The 19,679-nt window shown below is 38.9% G+C and overlaps 1 protein-coding gene across 1 annotated transcript in view; it reads left to right on the forward strand.

Moving 5' to 3' along the window:
- LOC139736973 (uncharacterized) overlaps positions 1-18,240 on the forward strand; it is a 38,014-nt gene extending 19,774 nt beyond the window's left edge. The window contains exons 4-12 of the mRNA XM_071647648.1: positions 2,402-3,725; positions 5,754-6,006; positions 6,882-7,115; positions 11,223-11,304; positions 12,848-12,918; positions 13,508-13,659; positions 14,214-14,358; positions 15,224-15,367; positions 16,205-18,240. Coding sequence (XP_071503749.1) covers positions 2,402-3,725; positions 5,754-6,006; positions 6,882-7,115; positions 11,223-11,304; positions 12,848-12,918; positions 13,508-13,659; positions 14,214-14,358; positions 15,224-15,367; positions 16,205-16,693 — 2,894 coding nt within the window. The 3' untranslated portion in view covers positions 16,694-18,240. The remainder of the gene's footprint in view (positions 1-2,401; positions 3,726-5,753; positions 6,007-6,881; positions 7,116-11,222; positions 11,305-12,847; positions 12,919-13,507; positions 13,660-14,213; positions 14,359-15,223; positions 15,368-16,204) is intronic.
- Positions 18,241-19,679: the final 1,439 nt, after the last annotated feature.

Below are 19,679 nucleotides of genomic sequence, written 5' to 3' on the forward strand. Positions count from 1 at the left end.
TTGTAATTTCAAACTCATGGGCTGTTTTTACCTGGTGTCAAGCTCATGGGCCTTCTTTGCCTACTGTAGAACTCATGGGCTGTATGATACGTGGGCCTTTTTTTTTCAATGTCAAACTCGTTGGTGTCAGTCTCATGGGATGACTCCATTGGATCTACAGTGTATCGCGTGTTGGGATGACAGCATCGCTACAGTAAGGATATTGATATGGCTTTTAGCTATTAATGATGTCATTTCTAGCTGTTACTTTTAACAGGTAGGGAAGTCCTGTGGTAATGTGATAATAGATGATAAGACATTAAATGGATGTTCTGTGTGAAATGATTTGGTGAGTGGTCAGAGCCAGTTGTCATTGTACTTTGGCTAAAATGCAATTTTCCAGCAAATATTTAGCTCGGAATGCCCACTGGTGGTGTGATATGTAAGGAAGAATAACTGTTAAGTAATACATAATAATTTGCATGTGAAGTAACAAGGTAAAGGGTCACAAGTCCAGGTCAAAAGTCATTGATCATTAGCTAATGCTGCCTGTAGGATTGTTATGGGAACAAACACTGGTTTATTAATCTTTTACTTTTTTAATGTATGATCAGGTTTCATTATTGTATTCTTTGTGATTTAGGATACCAAGTTATTCACTGTGTATGTGTTTCTCATACAGAAGCCCAGAAACAGGACACTCTAGGCAAAAGATTATAATTTCAGTTTGAAGGACAAGTTCACCTTCATATATTAGAACACATTAGTGAAAGTTGGGGGAAAATCGGACGATCTGTTCAAAAGTTATGATTTTTTAAATTACCTGTGCAGTCACTGCTGGATGAGAAGACTATGTAATGTATGATGTCACATGCCTACAACGATATAAGGAAAATATAAAGAGAATTTCACAAAATTCAACTTTTTGAAAAAAGTGCACATTTCTTCAACCTGTCACTGATGTATGTTATGGGTAATGTTATTCTCCCTCCCTTCTGAAAGAGTCAAGTCAAGCGTTCTTTTATTATGCGAGAAAAGTGAAAATATGTTGAATATTCCTTATGTTTTCCTTTATATCGTTGTACACATGTGACATCACAAGCTGAAGTAGTCTTCTCATCCAGCAGTGACTGAGCAGAAATTTAAGAAATCCGTAACTTTTGAATGGATTGTCCAATTTTCCTCAAACTCTCAATGATGTGTTTTACTAATATTGCTGCATTAACTCAATCCACATGTCTATGAAGGTGGACTTGTCCTTTAATAGCATGTCTGCTTTGCAGTCACAGTGCTTGAGTTCAAGCCCAGTACAGCAATGCTATGTACTATCATGCTGGCCTTTCCAGTAGGGGGCAAACACACTGCCTCTCTAAAAGGGTATGATTGAAATAGAAGAGGTCTGAATGAGCCACAACTTACGCACATCAAATATCCTATTTCCTCACCAAATATAGGGTGCAAACTTGGTGATACAGTCCATGCCACCCACACCGTGCAAAATGGCCAAATGATTACAGCCTATAAATGGTTCACTGAAGGTGACTTACTGGCAAAAGTTAGCACATGGCATTAATCAGGCATTTTGTGCCATACATGTACAACCCCCCTCCCCCCCCCCCCCCCCCCCACAAAAAAAAAAAAAATAATAATAATAATAATGATGAAAAATAATTCTTACATCGTCTTTTAAGGCCTTTGTGAAATAAGAGTCATTCTATAACATTTTCTTTGGCTATACATGATCATAATTATGGTCTGCAAGCTGTTTTCCATGATTATTACTCATGAACGAATATGGTCCAGCGTGAATGGCTACAGTGGCTAAGGCCATCAGATATTAAAGCCGGAATGTGAGTCATCAACTGGAGATAGTTAATCCATGATGTGAGAAAAATTGTTCCAATCCCCCTCTCCCCCATCACAGGAACAAAAAAAATCTCAAAATACACTGTTGTAGATCAGATAAGCCTGTGAGTGCACAGATCCACATTTTTGTATGCAAGGAAAAACAGTCAACACATGCCCATCAGAGCAGTCAGGCTAAATTACTCATGGCTGATTTACTGTTTACGTTGTACATGCAGAATATCGTCAACTATTTTAAACATGCAATACAGGGTGACCAGCATTGTACACTCTGTGAGTAAGATGTGGCAATTTTGACTTCCCTTTCACGAGTTCAGCTTGCAGGGATGCCTATTCAGAGGGTTTCAGCATAGATTTTCACATTTCCTGCCTTAGCATCAAATATACATGTATCATGCTTATTGTGATTATCTGATTAGAAGTAAATATCAAATACATTTTGATTTTATTTTCCTGTCAGTTTGTACTTGTGGTTTCATATTTTTGCTGAGCCTGAATCATTATGATGAATGCAAAGTCTGATTTGCTGTCTATTTTTCTCTTGACTTTTTCTCAGATACGGCCATTAGAAATCGAGTTGTGCGGTTTTTGGCTCCCTTGGATATGACTTCAGGATTCAATCAACAGCGTCAAAAATCAGTAACTGTCACTAGCACAAAGCCACAAAGTGATAAGCTTGAGATCAGCAAAGTGAGAAACAATTCTTATGTTGGCTCATCAAATGAAGTAAATGAGGACATTGCAGATTCACCCAGCAAGGACATTACCAAATTAGACTCTTCTCAAGACCCCAGTGAGCATTTTTGTGCGACAAGCAGCAATGCAGTCAATGCGAACAATAGTCCCGTATCGGCGAGGTTGGTCCAGTCTCGTGTACTTCAGAAGAAAATTTCCAATCCCGGCAAGCTTAGTCAGAGTCAGGAAGAACAGCAGGGATCATCATGTCCTAGCATGCAGGGAAATTCTGTAGATGCTTCCACAATACGAGAGCAACTCACCAATGAAGCCATCTCCAATTCTTGCAGCACAGATTCTATGACTTTAGAAGCATTTGTCGGCCAAAAGTTAACAACAACAGCTCTCATCCATCGTGAAGACTCGCTGCTAGCAGCTAGTCGTCTCTCAGAGGAAAAGGGTCGCAGTGATACCGATAATGATGTAGGGGCCAGTAGACATGAACGTGATCTATATGACGAAGGTTTCCCTCCAAAAACTGTCAATGATATACATTCTTCAGTGCAATTCACTCAACCAGAAGTCATTATGAATGGTGTAGGCCAGAGAGAATTGGTTCGAATAACCACCGCTCAGTTCCCCACCACCCACAACCACAGCCAAGAGGTCCGGACTAGACTTGAAAATGCAGCAAACACCTGTGCCAGTAGCCACTCTATATCCACGGATAGTGCCTTCTCGTCAGCAACTCCAGTAGTGAAAGTAACAGCAACGTCATCAAACATTGAACCCATCAAGAGCACTGTTACAGCAGTGACAGTCACAAGTAGCAAAGAGACGCAGGAGACGTCGAAGCCCAAGCTGTCCACAAATGCAATAGGAATTCAAACAAATCCTTCCGATTTGGAACCCAGAAAAGGCAGTGGGGACTTAAACGGTGTTGAAGAATCACCTGTCAGTGGTCACTCAAGTGCAATCAGCGATAGTTTTGGCTCTGGCAAAAGCCCAACTGCCGCAGTACTCACCAATTCCACAGCTAGCTCAAGCACTGACGATGCCGAATTTCCAGACATGGACAGTTTGGAAAGTGCCCTCCATGAAAACCCTAAGAACTTGGACTTACCATCAGCTAAGAGGCTTGCGAAGCGACTCTATGAGCTTGATGGATTTAAACGTGAAGATGTATCAATACATTTAAGTAAAAGGTATTGACAAAAATTTGAGAATTTCATGCTATTTGATTTTATTTAGGTTGTTGAGAGATTGTTTGCCTAAAAACAATTAATGGGAGTTTCCATTCAGTATTTCATGGCAACCACATACACCTATAGGTGCCATGGAGTTCATGGAATGGTATTCTACTCCATGATTTCTTCTTTACACTTGTAAGGCACAGTAGAATGTATTCACTGTTCTGTGCTAGATGAACCACTTTCTCTATGTAGAAACAAGGTAAACTGCATGCTGCCCGTAAGATTTGAAGATCCGCAAAACTAGCAGAGTCATGATTGTGCAAATTAAGTTGAGGTCATGGCTTCATGAGCCTCCCATTTGCTTGCTTACAAATCTTTCTCTGAGACTGACTTGTCAAAATTGTAGACACTGGATTACTGACAGAACAGATTATGTCCAGATATTTCACAGAACAGAGAAAGAATTGGTAGGTGATGGCATCACTGCTCTAATATGCACGGTTGTGTGACTAAGCAATAATACTGTTGTGGGAAATCATTTGACACTCCTAAAACTTCTCTTTTTTGTCATCTCATTTGGATTTTCTTGAAACTTCTGTTGTGATGTGTGCTTTTACACCAACTACATGTATGAGATCAATCTGAACATGGAGTATGAGCAAAAGTTTTAGAAATAAAGTCACATGCTTAATGTGTCTCCCCCCTCCCCCCCCCCCCCCGTAGAAAAAAAAGGGAAAAAAAAAGGGGTGGAGAGAGAGAGAGAGCGTGAAACTCAGATGGGATCTATGTAAACAGAACTGAAGGCTCAGAAATAATTGTGGAACTGTTTGAAGCACTTATTGTACCAAATAGAGTACTTGGTGGAGGTGGAGTATCTCACCTGAGCTATGTTTGCAAGGTTTAAAAGTATCAAATGTGACCGTGCACCTCAAAACGAACATAAAGTCGCACACACTGATTTTGCGCAAGGACTGAAAATAAGTGAAATGGGTCAACCTAGCCCAACTTGACTTTTTCATATTTTCTAAAAGAGCGGGTCTTCTTTTACATTATGCTAAAATTTGGTATCATAAAACAGGCAGGAAAGTGTGTTTTTTTAGCAGTTTATCTCGAACATTTTTGGTAGAATAGTGTGATTAGGTGTGTCTTTAGAATCCCTTTTTCATTTCTGAAAAACCTTGTCCACACTCTTCACTTTCAACTCTAATAACGTTTGAAAAGATAGTGCTACTGCTTTGAAAGTTGGCATTGATTATGTACAGAATGTGTTAATGAGGCATGCTTAATTTCAGTTTTATCTGATAATCCCTTCATTGCTGTTACTCTGGTGGTTTACTTCCTGGTTTTTTTTGTCCCATTCATCGCACAGCCAGCACGGTTTGGTAAAGATTAAGCGCTTGAATAGACACTGTACTTCAGAGCCTCTTTTCTCAGTTCACACTTTTCCTGAGTTTGTGCTTTCTTTCCAATATTTAGATAGGTTAGGAGAGTCCATTTGATTTGAGTTATACATCATTTTAAAGCTTAAGGTCTGCTCTTTCAGAATATTGTCTTAACTAAAAATTCATATCTGGCGACTTTTTGTTTGTTTTGAGGTGCAGGGTCACAAATGCTCAGTTGCGGGTCTTCCTCTATACTTGTACTTTCACCCCTTTGATCACTCTGGGGTTCTCTCTTTAGTTACATACATTGTAGGTGGATCACATTTTGTTATACTAATCTGGTGAGATGTATTGCATTTATCACTTGGCAGCCACCCTTTCCATTTGCTGCACTTGTTCTACCCTAGCAGCTAGCCAGATGAACATGTCAAAGAGCCATCATCATTCAACAGCAGATGTGCAGGCTAACCTTTAATTTGCATAACTGTCAGAACAGTGCCATGGAGTGGCATCAAAAAAAGAAAAAGAAAAAGAAAAAGACAGGTGCAAAAAACTATATACATATGTATTCTAAAAGCATTTACAAATGGTAGAGAACATACTCTACTTTTAGTCTTACGTTCAAAATGTTGTTGTTGTTTTTTTTTGTGATTTCCAGGAATGAATTCTGCAAGCTTGTCGCCAAGGAGTACCTGGAGTATTTTGATTTTACGGCAGACAGGCTGGACGAAGCGCTCCGAGACTTCCTCCAGTGTGTCACGATAGTCGGCGAGTCGCAAGAGCGCGAGCGGGTGCTGGCGCATTTCTCAAGGCGCTTCTTCGACTGCAACCCCGGTGTGCTAGAGTCCTCTGATGCGGCTCACTCCCTGACGTGTGCTGTGATGCTGTTAAACACAGATCTTCATGGACAGGTATTTATCTGACAGTGGCATTGTATGCAAACTCAAATTTTTTGGAAACTTCTTTATACATGAAAATTGAATGAACTTGAATGTAAAGAATTTGCTTATCTTCTGCAAGTTTCATTTTTGGAGCATCCTGAAAGAGCACTTGACTTGCTTCTTTCAGAATGGAGGGAATAATGTTACCATTATCTCTTAAGATATTCTGTATTATTGCTGCCCAGCTGTATTATAAAGAATTCTTGTAGTCTTCGTATCCAGCAATGATGGCGTATGGATTTCACCAAAACTTTGAAATTCTTCACTTTAAACTGATTTCCCCCAACATCATTCTCATTCTGCATTCACTGAATCTACATACTGTGAAAGTGGATATTTTCGCAGTCAACAAGTAATTTTTTGTGCTTGGCCGGATAAGAAAAGTTTCGCATGCTTTTAATTTCGCGGAAATGAGACTTCATCAGATTGGACATATGACAAGCAAAAATGTTTGTGTGCTTTTACATATATTTTCGTTTTAGTTTCTGGTTGCACGAAATGTGAAAATTTTCACTCTTACAGTATATATTTGGGGAAAATTCCCATTTCACCAAGTGGGATGTAATGCATAGGTAAATTGTGCTTTGATATGTGAGAAATCATTACAGATGTGGAAGATGTCACAGCAAAGTATGAATGAAGAGGTTGCAGAAAGGTTATTTTAGCTTTCACCAAAGTGACATTAAAGAAATATAAAAACAATACTGTATTGCTTCCCATTGTGAAATTGAAAATGTGAAATCTGAGCAGTAGCATGTTGAGCATTGATTATTTCTCAGCAGTAGCCTTGCCAATCTTGCTAAATTGATTCCTATGATTCTATCCTATTTTTTTGCGTACTGCAGAATATCAGTAAAAAGATGTCCCTGAATGCTTTTGTGTCAAATCTCGACGGCATGAACGACGGCAAAAACTTTCAACGCAACATGCTGAAGGGACTCTACCACGCAATCAAGTCACGCCCGCTGGAGTTTAACACGGATGACGACGATGATGATAAGAGTGATATATCAAGCATCGGAAGAGGGTCAAAAAAGCTCTCCCGGAACGGAACTCTTGCTAGCAATCCATTACTTCAGGTGGGAGTGAAACCACGCAATGTGTGCCGAAAAATATGTTGGTCATGGGGGAGAGTGTTTCTGAGGGAGGTTGAAGGTCTGAAATGCTTTGCTAGCTACCGAGTTCCTCAAGTATGCTTTCAATTACCCATAAACACAGACTTACTGCATGATTGATAGACTGTGCTCAGTCACCTTAAATCAAAGGTTAAAGAGATGGTATAGTTTGGTTGAGATAGGGCTTTTAAGTTTTTAACTTCTTCATAAGGTAATGAGAAACCTCTTTTGAAATATGAAAGAGCATACAATTCTAAGAGGAATTCAAAGTTTATTTGATGAAAATCGGTGTTGAAAAGGCTGAGATATCGAAAAACAATGCAGTTGTAATAAATTAGGGCCCCAACCACTTTGTTTTGGGATATTTCAACCAATTCAAAACCAATTTTTATCAAGTGAACTTTGATTTCCTCTTGGAATTGTATGCTCTTTCTTATTTCATAAGTTGTTTCTCATTATCTCACCAAAACAAATTAAAAAACAAAACAAAATCTGAAGTCCCATCTCAACCAAAACTATACCATCCCTTTAAAACCAATATCTCCTTGTCACCACAGAGGTACTGCCAAAGTGAAATGTGATTTTAGGTGTAAAGTGCCAGTGGGTGTGAGTCTGTGTCTCAGAGGAGGACTGTATTAAGACATTTCTGCTTTCTCATATTCCACTTCCTCCTTCCTTGGTCTTCCTCACTGGCCAATTAAAAAATCTTCAGTTCCAGCACCTGAAGAGTGAAAAAAAAAAAATCATGCAGGCATTAGCAAGACAATGACCTATCACTATCGCACAATGTCTGTAAAGGCTATTTGCATCTTGAATGCGGCCTTAGATAATGAATCATCCTCCACATTATATCTCAAGGTTATTATAAATTTCTTTGTGCATACATGTGTAGTATGGCCACATGGAAGTCTTGGTGATTTGTTGGTGTGCAAGTCGATCATGAGAAGACCAAGTTCAGAGCACCGGCATTACAGTTGCGGTTGTTCCTCTTTAATTCTCTTTCTCCTTCAATTTTTTAATTCTTTTTTTGGTGATCTTAACTTTCTATTCTCTTTTTTTGTCCCCGCCGAACGAGTTCGAGCAGGGGACTATGAAACGGGCTCCGTACGTGTGTGTGTCCGTGTGTCCGTCCGTCCGTGTGTCCGTGTGTGCGTCCGTGTGTGATCAAAATCTTCAATTTGCTACTTCTCTGTCATTTATGAGCCAATTTTGATTCTGTTTGCTTTATATGATAGCACTGCATGGGAGCTTTGAAACTTCTACACAGAATTTCAGTCGTGACCTTTGACCTTGACCTTTGACCTATATTGTACATTGTGCTACAAAATGCTACTCCTTCGCCATTTCTAACCCGATTTCGATTCCGTTTGCTTTATATGATGGCACTAGGTGAGGGCTTCAAAACTTCTACACAAAATTTTGACCTTTGACTTCTTTGACCTTTGACCTTGATTTTTGACCTGTATTGTACATGCGTGTACATTGCACGTACGTGTGTGTGTCCGTCCGTGCGTCCGTGTGTGCGTCCGTGTGTGATCAAAATGTTCAATTCGCTACTTCTCTGTCATTTATGAGCCGATTTTGATTCTGTTTGCTTTATATGAGAGCACTACATGGGAGCTTTGAAACTTCTACACAGAATTTCAGGTGTGACCTTTGACCTTGACCTTTGACCTATATTGTATATTTTGCTACAAAATGCTACTCCTTCGCCATTTCTAACCCGATTTCGATTCCGTTTGCTTTATGTGATGGCACTAGTTAAGGGCTTCAAAACTTCTACACAGAATTTTGACCTTTGACTTCTTTGACCTGTGACCTTGATTTTTTTACCTGTATTGTACATTTTGCTACAAAATGCTACTCCTTCGCCATTTCTAACCCGATTTCGATTCTGTTTGCTTTATGTGATGGCACTAGGTGAGGGCTTCAAAACTTCTACACAGAATTTTGACCGTTGACTTCTTTGACCTTTGACCTTGATTTTTGACCTATATTGTACATTAGCCACAAAATGCTACTCCTTCGCCATTTCTAACCCAATTTCGATTCTGTTTGCTTTATGTGATGGCACTAGTTGAGGGCTTCAAAACTTCTACACAGAATTTTGACCTTTGACTTCTTTGACCTTTGACCTTGATTTTTTACCTATATTGTACATTGCATGGCTACAAAATGCTACTCCTTCGCCATTTCTAACCCGATTTCGATTCCGTTTGCTTTATGTGATGGCACTAGGTGAGGGCTTCAAAACTTGTACACAAAATTTTGACCTTTGACTTCTTTGACCTTTGACCTTGATTTTTTACCTGTATTGTACATTTTGCTACAAAATGCTACTCCTTCGCCATTTCTAACCCGATTTCAATTCCGTTTGCTGTATGTGGTGGCACCAGGTGAGGGCTTCAGAACTTCTACACAGAATTTTGACCTTTGACTTCTTTGACCTTTGACCTTGATTTTTTACTTGTATTGTACATTTGCTACAAAATGCTACTTCCGGCGGGGACGTATATTACGCACCGCGTAATTTCTACTTTCCTTGTTTTTCTTTGGGATGTCCGTCATGCTGTCAGATCTTTACAGGCATATCAACTTTCTCTAGGAACTCTTCCTGATTGTTGAAAATTTTCATGATTCTACTCAAATCTTTTGACCTCCTGTTTATACAGCAGCATAAGAAAACTAGCTTTTGTCGTGATGAAGACATAGCATGGCATACATCAAGTGCAGCTCATTGTCCCCGCCGAACGTGTTCGAGCAGGGGACTATGAAACGGGCTCCGTACGTGTGTGTGTCCGTCCGTGCGTCCGTGTGTCCGTGTGTGCGTCCGTGTGTGATCAAAATGTTCAATTCGCTACTTCTCTGTCATTTATGAGCCGATTTTGATTCTGTTTGCTTTATATGAGAGCACTACATGGGAGCTTTGAAACTTCTACACAGAATTTCAGTTGTGACCTTTGACCTTGACCTTTGACCTATATTGTACATTTTGCTACAAAATGCTACTCCTTCGCCATTTCTAACCCGATTTCGATTCCGTTTGCTTTATGTGATGGCACTAGTTGAGGGCTTCAAAACTTCTACACAGAATTTTGACCTTTGACTTCTTTGACCTGTGACCTTGATTTTTTTACCTGTATTGTACATTTTGCTACAAAATGCTACTCCTTCGCCATTTCTAACCCGATTTCGATTCTGTTTGCTTTATGTGATGGCACTAGGTGAGGGATTCAAAACTTCTACACAGAATTTTGACCGTTGACTTCTTTGACCTTTGACCTTGATTTTTGACCTATATTGTACATTAGCCACAAAATGCTACTCCTTCGCCATTTCTAACCCAATTTCGATTCTGTTTGCTTTATGTGATGGCACTAGTTGAGGGCTTCAAAACTTCTACACAGAATTTTGACCTTTGACTTCTTTGACCTTTGATTTTGATTTTTGACCTATATTGTACATTGCATGGCTACAAAATGCTACTCCTTCGCCATTTCTAACCCGATTTCGATTCCGTTTGCTTTATGTGATGGCACTAGGTGAGGGCTTCAAAACTTGTACACAGAATTTTGACCTTTGACTTCTTTGACCTTTGACCTTGATTTTTGACCTATATTGTACATTGCATGGCTACAAAATGCTACTCCTTCGCCATTTCTAACCCGATTTCGATTCCGTTTGCTTTATGTGATGGCACTAGGTGAGGGCTTCAAAACTTGTACACAAAATTTTGACCTTTGACTTCTTTGACCTTTGACCTTGATTTTTGACCTGTATTGTACATTTTGCTACAAAATGCTACTTCCGGCAGGGACATATATTGCGCACTGCGTAATTTCTACTTTTCCTTGTTATATACACAGACCAAAAAGTGGATTTCTGTTAAAGGGAATGGTAGTCAAAACAGTAGAGGGAGCTGTCAAATGACCTGATTATTGATGGCTAGCAATTTTGGTTCCTAAGATTAAATTGTCCAATTGTTGTAATCAGACCAGCTCATAGTGCTCAAGCTGCTTTGATACCATTTGTTTATTATTAAACTTGCTTTACTTGTTTTCTTATGCCTAGGTTGAGAATGACCCCAATGCACCTGTATACATCCAGAGCTATATCATGCGTAAAGTGATAATGGACCCTGAAGGCAAGAAAAGTAAGTGATTTTGGCAATGCCTAGTATTGTCCTAGGATAAGAGACTAACAGTATGGGATCTTGATAGCAGTCATTGATGTTTTATGAGTGTGAGCTTGTGGTAGACACGCTGTAAAGTATCGGCTGTAAACGTGTAACAGACAAGTGAACTGCTGTCTTAACCCGTTGAGGTCGGGCTAATCATGCTACAACACGCAATTCCCATAGACACTAGCCCAAGTATACTCGGGACTCGTCCTCAACAGGTGAATGTGCTATCGAGTCATGTGAACAGACAGGCACTGTTGACTGTTGACATGCATATGATTTATGAGAGTGCTATATAAAATCATAACTCATTGCTCTTCTTGCTACTCCTCATGACTGCAATGTTGATAGATTTATAAGCCCTCTTGAAGTCAATAAAAATGTTTTAAGTGAGTGCTGTGACTGACTCCTGTGCTTTACAGATACGTGAATTTTACTTCACGTATCGCAGACAAGGCCTATTTTATGAGCAAGTATTGCAGGATATCCTTACGTTCACTAGGGGTTGGTGCTTACTGTTTCAACCCTTCACTTTACAGACACCAGCAGTGCCCATTTTTTGAAAGTTTCAGACATTAAACTCAGTTTGTAAAAAATGCAAGATCAATCAATAAACTATTTCTTCCATGCTTTTTCTTTTTCCTTGAGTGCCACAGTGATCATATCCTCCAGCAGCATTGATAAAGAGTGTTTAGATGACCTTTGCTCAGGAGAAGCAAAATTTAATATCAGTTATTAATAAGGATGTGCTGAGAATTGGAGTAAATCATTTTTGATAACTGCCATCACTTTCTGTCCATTGTCCATGTTCTGTTGTCTATTGTGCGTCATTTGTTACTCATCCATAAATACTTTCACATGTTCAGATAAGATGTGTACATTGTATTACAGTCAAGCCTCCCATAGCAGCCACCCGCAGTATAAGGCCGATACAGAAAATCCCCGTCGATGGAAAAGCCATATTAAAGACCCTGTCTGTAGTGGCCACCTGTCTTTTAACAGCAAATTTTATTGCCTCCCGTGGATGGCCGCTATAGACAGGTTTGACTGTGTCTTTACAATATAAATGTATACAGGTACATTGAGAGAGTGAGAGGTAGAATCTAGATGTTGAGGAATATAAAAATGGCCTAAAAAAAATCACTTTTTCAAATGCCAGTGCACTTAGTTTACATCTCCTGCAGCAAAACCCTATGTAACTTCCACCCAAAAGTGCTAAACCTGAATATATTCATTATTTCCAAATGAAATGAAGTGAAATCAAATCAAATCAGATCAAAATCGATTTATAATGAACTGTGTACCTGGTACATAGAGACACACAAACCAAAGTACACACAAACATCCACATTATATGTACATTACGTATATAATTTCTGGTGCAGTTAGCTGCAAGCAAGAGTACTTTAGTAATTTTGTCATTCATATCCGCAAATTAGGGCACCTTCAGTACGATTTTGATGTGCTTTAATATTGATGATGATGGTTTGCATTGTGCTTTCCTGTGATATTTCAGCTCCTAAAGGCAAGCGGGGCTGGAAGATGTACTTTGCTACGTTGAAGGGACTTCTGCTCTTCTTACACAAGGTGAGCAAAATGCACAATTCCCACAATTACCACATCAAAATTATGACCGTTTCTGTGAAATTGTATGGACGTCCAATATCCAGAGCGTATGTTTTAGCACCTTCATCTTGGCGAGGGGATTATCCTCACGTACAGTGACGTCATTACACGGATAACTTTGTATTCTATTTGCATTGCCGTGAATGTGCTGGCCTATCCTTACAGTGTTTGCTTGTATTCCATATGACATGACCAGACTGGAGCATGACAACGCTGTCACATTGAGCAAAAATTTGAGTCATCGTAACTTTATGTCTTGTTCTGTATTGCTTCCACTGTTTTGTTCAGATTTTATTCTGTATAAGATGCATTAAACCAAGGATGATGTCATACCCTTGGTTACGGAGTTGTATAGTGCCATTTTTGGTAACCAGAGTACAGAGCTAAAAAAAAATAAAAAAATGATTGATAGTTCAACAGAATGCTTGATTCCTATTTAGTACCCCAGGGTACCAAAAACCGTATTATATCACAATCACCTCAAAAAGAGAAGTGGCAATTAACTGTAAAGGTTGGTGTGTCTGTCATATTTTTTATTACCATTATGAAGTCGGAAGTTGCCAAGGAAGCCAACTTTCACCAGCCCAAATACATCATGAGTCTACATCACGCCTTTGCCAGCAAATCTAACCAGTATGACAAGAAGCCAAATGTCTTCTGTCTCCGTCTGGCCAACTGGCAGGACTATCTCATCCAGTGTTTGTAAGTTTCCATGTTTTTTGTTTGTTTGTTTTTTAAAGAAAGTTTGTGATGCTGTTGATTTTTGTGTTTGAACCTGTACAATGTATATGAATGTGTGTATTATTATGTACTAGTATGTTGGTGAGGTTTTGTAGCCTTTTATAGGGAAAAAAAAGAGAGGAGAAGATAGATGTAATAGGGCTGTTCACATTTACGGCAAAATACCACGCTAAGTGCCTCAAGAAATACTGTGGTATTTAGGGCGGTAACTCAAAGTTGGCATAAAATTTGCATGTGACATTTGAGTGTGAATCTTGGCACAAAGTACCACCCACTGTACAGCCGTGTATTTTTCACATGACCCGACATACTTCCCTGTCTTCCCAATGTAGGAGATAAGCGTATGCACAGTGCTTCCCTCAGAGAGGTGTACTTTTGGGCCAGAAATATCTTGAAATATCCAGAAATGTATATTTCACCAATGAGAACAGTGACAGCAAATTACTGTAGTATCTTTTACCACAGTAATTCCAAAGTGAATGCACCTAATGATGTGTCCTTGTTTTGTTTTGCAGAAGTGCCGAAGACATGCAGAGATGGATGCATGCCGTAAACTTGGCAGCGGCGGTCCACTCCTCCCCACCGCTCCCCGCTGCCGTAGGCTCTCAGGTCGGCTTCAAGAGACCTCTACTCCCAAGCTCTGCCACCAAGCTTGACTCTGTAAGATACACGTAGCTTGCTTGAAGTAACTTGTGAAGGTGTCAATTGACGATATCATGTGACATTGGCAGTCATACTCATTGTGAAAACTTTAATTGTTCATTTATTATCTTTCTTCTTGCAACTATTAGCTTTTGATCAGGAAACTTTGTGAAGCTTGTCAGTGGTTATCAAACCCCCCCAAAAGTAGATAAAGATGAATAAAATCATATCATGTGTAATGCTGCTTTTATCACGACAACTGGGTAGAACACAGGGCAAGATCCAATTTACTTTTATTCTGATTTGATAGAATTACAATTATTGTGTGTTTATTTTTATTGAGAGGGGTTTGGTCCTTATTAAATCATCATTTTACTTAATTGTGGCCTGCAATGGTTATGTGAATAGAACATACATTGTATGTGTGATTCAGAACTCAGAGGAGCAACTAAAATTCAGGGGTGATCAAAATACTCAGGCAAATGTGGTAGTCTGCTTCACAGATTCCCGTTGTGATTCTGTCTGAGGAAAAGAAAGATAGCTTTGCCAGTAACAGCGGGGGGGGGGGGGGGGGGGGGGGGGGGGGGGGGGGGGGGTGGCCTTTTAATGAAGCATTTTGTCAAGACAAATTTGCTCTCAGCCTGTCAGATGCAAAGATTCCTGTAGCTTATAACAGTTTGTCAAAAAAAAGAGAAGAAAATATCTGACAAAATGCTTCATGAAATGCTCCCCTGATTCTTCACTGCCAAAAATTCCTATCAAATATTCAGCTTGTTTTTTGTGGACCTAAAATGGGATATTAACAGCTTTTATATATTGTATGTGTTGGTTTGGAAACTGGAAAAGCTATTCGCTAGTTTCATCACCTTTGTCTCCTTGGCAGGCACGGCAACTTGTGAGCCATGATGACAAGGTGGAATCTTTGGAGAGAGAACTTGAAGATCACCGGAACTACCCACCTGACAAGAAGACTAAAGCTAAAATCGTAAAGGACTACAAGGCCAAGGATGAATACCTGGAATTTGAGGTTTGTGTTTCAGAGTCAGTGGAAAGCTTATCAAATTGTTTTTATACTGCATTCACTTTGCAATCCACTGTCAGATAATGTGCATTTATAGACCTGTTTGGTCGGGTACTGTTTATTGTGTGAATGAACCATAACAGGGGTCTTTTGAGTATTCCTAACATTACTACAGTGGACTCCCATTATAACGAAGTCCTCGGGTCCAGCGGTTTTCTTTCGTTTATCGAAATTTCGTTATAACCGAAGAAATAAACAATAAAAATACATAGAGTGGATAATCTTGCGGCATGAATTTTTACTTCGTTGTAAGCGGAATTTTGTTATAACCATGTTCGTTATAACGGGATTGCACTGTAGTCGTTGATTTATGCACTGACATAGCAATGCACCTGACTCAATGCGTAAACCCAATGAATCATTTGATCTTATTTTGGCCCCAGTTCTGGATGACATTGAACACTGATTAGGTCTGAATGTTTCCCTTCCATTTTTATTATAAACCTTTTTGCATTTAAAATGGGTGATCCATGATGGATGCAGAAGTTTACTAACTTTAAATGGGTTTTGCAGTCCTTTTTTTTTTTGGGGGGGGGGGGGGTCAGTTGTACATTATGTGTCATCAGTAAACTGGTTACTTTTTTTCATTGAAAAATTTCCAATTCAACCGCAGTCATGAGGAACTGTGAGGATTGTCCTATATATTACATACAAGTGTAAACAAAATCATTTTTGGAAGGATACACAGAACACAATTTTTTTTTTATTTGCTTGATTGTGTAACTTTTGTGTTAACTACAATATATGTTCAATTATAAATGTGTTCCCTTCTGTTCTTTGCAGGTTACTAGGTTCAAGACTTACATCTATCTGCTCCGTTCCCAGCCCTTGTCTTCTCTCCCTCCACGAACTGCCTCCAACAGCCCGTACCTTCCTCCATCAGAATCCGCAAAGAAGACAACTCCAACTCCACCCCCAAAATTTGCTTCTTCCCCATCATCATCATCATCATCATCATCATCATCACCTTCACCATCATCACCATCATTATCGTCACCATCATCATCGTCTCCGTCACCATTACCAGACAAAAGAAAGTTCTTCCAATCACCAGCCCCTTCATCAGCCTCCCACGAAGCCCCATCTGAAGGGCAGTCGGCACCCTCCAAACCCAGTCTTCATGCGACTAGCACTTCCGGCACCAGCGGCCATGCAGATCCACCACAGGAGGCACCGCCTGCGATGCGCGACAACTCCAACAAGGTACACCGGAGCTTCTCAGATCGCTATAGCTACCGAATGGCAATCTATAATAGTAGCAAGATGAATTAATGGCACATAGCGTAGCTTGCTACCATGCGAGTCAATTTGTAAATAATTTATAACATCTCCTTGTCGTTAGCTGCCTGACATACAATCAGCAATAGTGTGCAAGACTAAGCTTAAGAATGTGAGGTGTTCACGATGCATGGAAAATCATTTTAAAAAATGTAGCAGTTTTGTTTAGTTATTTCTTATAATGTACCTGGTATTGTGCATCAGCTGAAGATTGTAAATTTACCAAGGTTCATGAAAGTATGCAAAAACATCTATTTCAGAATTGGCAGTGGCATCCTAATCCTGTTACATGTTAGTCCTGTTTATTAGTTTAGCATTTTGTTGTCAATCTATTTATGTGTAATTGGTGTTAATCATAATCAATTTGATGAAATTTGAGTAGAAATTTGTATGTGTACAACTGTACAAAAATTAGGCTGACTGAGTTTTGCGGGTTCTATAGGTCATAGGTTAGGTACTGAATTGACGCTGAAGGCCAGATTTTTACATTATAAGCAACAAATACGAAAATGCATTTGTTCAAATAGGAAAAATATCAAATTTGTGCTTCGGGTACCATGTAAAAAGGAAGGCAGGTTAATATTCTAATACCAGTAGTTCCTTGTCTCGTGGACCCACAGTTTAGAATGCACTGCCAGAGGAATTCTGCTTATCACCCGGATTATGTATGTTAAGTAAATAAGATTTGTTTGTTTGTATGACAAATTTATTGTGTAAAGCGCATTAATCAGTATATTATTGGAAAGTGCGTTCTACAAGACAGTTAATAGTATTTGTTATCATGTATGTTGTATTCATGTATTTGTAATTTATAGAAAAGCAATATACTTATTTGATTTCAGAATATATATGTGGTGTAGACCAAGTTAAAATTTTGAAGACTGCTGCTTTTGTAATGATGGGAGGATTTGACAAAATCTTATCTAGACAGTGCAATTGAGATTACATGTATTTAAATTGCAATTTATTGTACAATTAGAGAGGGAGCTCTGATGAGTTCAAAGATACGGTGAGTGTTTGAATGTAGCCTTAAGGACTAGAGCACTTCCAGCAGAATGCAGTCAGACTTGGATCATGCTTGGCCATGACAGAGAAATGAATTGATTATTGGTAGGCTTGTTTACTTACTATCATTTGGGCTGGTCATGTCTCAAGGTAGGATTCTAAGATGGTTCTGTCATAGATTCAAAAGATATTTACGAGAATATGGTCTGACAAGGTACAGGCAGCTCCCGTTAAAATGAAGTCCTTGGGACCGGCAGTTTTATTTTTTTTTATTCATATCGAAATTTCATAATATCCAAACAATAAAGTGCATAAAGATATATACATGATTATTTTTGGACCTGAATTTGTGCTTTGATGTAACGAGAATTTTGCTATAACCGTGTTAATTATAACAGGAGTGCCCTGTACTGCAATAAGTTGTTATAGAACATTTCAGCAGAGATGGGAGCTTGAGATAAACATATAACAGATCTTCACTGAGTGAAATATACAGATTAGTTACATCACACAGAACAGGGAGGTCAAATTAAGTAGACATACAATGTAAAGAGGGATAGGCTTTGTTTGTTGTTGTTTTTTCCATTACATAATTACGTGAAATATGTTTTGTTACTTTGTATCTTTTGATTAATATTTGTGGTGATTGAGAGTTCACAGATTATATAATTGTAAAACCTGTATTTTAATACCAGACATATATGAATCAAACATGAAGTCTGTTTTTCTTAAATTTTTGTTTGGGGGAGGGGAGAATTTCAATTCTTATGAACCAGGGCTTGACACTAACTTTTTTTCTGTGGTGGCCCATTTAGGCCACTAAGATCTTCATATTTGAAATTTTTGTGGCCAAAAAAAAAAGAAATGTAGTGGCTTGAAATAAAAGGTAGTATATGATTTATTTTCAATTTTTGCCTGTTTGGGCCACCAAAAGATAAACTTTTTGGAAATTTGGTGGCCTGACATAAATTCTGAGTGGCCCCGGTCCACCGGGCTACCACTAATGTTTAGCCCTGTATAAACATATGCTGTATAAGCTGTTATTTTCGTGTGCAGATATTTTCACGAATTAGGAGGTCACGGACATGACAGATGTTGTTTTAAATTTGTGAATTGACTCGGAGACTATCTTGAGTGCACTATTAACCTAGCGCATGGCAACATTTTCAAGTGTTGTTAAATTCACGGCACAACAAGTGATTCCCGGAATTCACAAAAATTTAAACCCTCGCGAAAATAATGGAGTATACAGTATGTACATACTCGTACATATCCATATGTGTGTGTGTATATGTATGTGTAGAGAAAGGGAGATAGGGATGAAAAAGAATATACTACTTTGTTCATTGACGACAGTGCTGGCATTCTTTTCTGCATACAGGTAGAAACAGTGCTTTGACTTACTCATGGGTTCATACCATGGGTAAACCAACTTCATTTGCTTATTTATCACAGAGTGATGCATTTTAGTCATAAAACTTTTGAGAAAGGTCATGGATGTGCAAAATGATAGCAAGACATGAAAGTTATGAATGATGTACGTATTATCTATTGGCATGTGCAATAGCTGCACATAGTTAGCTGTTTTGAATGTGAAACTGTTTCACAGTATCTGAAATTTACAATATTTTATATTTTTTTGCTGATTTAATGAATTGCAAAATAATAAATGCCTGCATTACAGCTCTGACGTATTTCTACGACATGTTTTTTTTCTGAACTGTACTGGTTAACCTTTTCTGTGCCAGGAACTTTGAACTGTGCACACAATGCTATGGGGTTTACTGTACCAATCAGCACTCAAGGCAAGCAATAGATAATATTAATTGCAGCTTATTTAATAATCACTAGGAAATGAAAACAGTGCATTTTATCTTCCTGATCATCCTTAGTCCACCATGTGTAAATTTTGTGTCACTGGATAAGATATGCCATTGTTGACATTTTCCTTCCAAACTGATGGTATTTCCTTCAC

The sequence above is a fragment of the Diadema antillarum genome, unplaced genomic scaffold (genome assembly GCF_040938485.1).
Source record: "Diadema antillarum isolate AM-2024a unplaced genomic scaffold, OU_Dant_1.0 seq00000674_RagTag, whole genome shotgun sequence".
Taxonomy (NCBI): Eukaryota; Metazoa; Echinodermata; class Echinoidea; order Diadematoida; family Diadematidae; genus Diadema; species Diadema antillarum.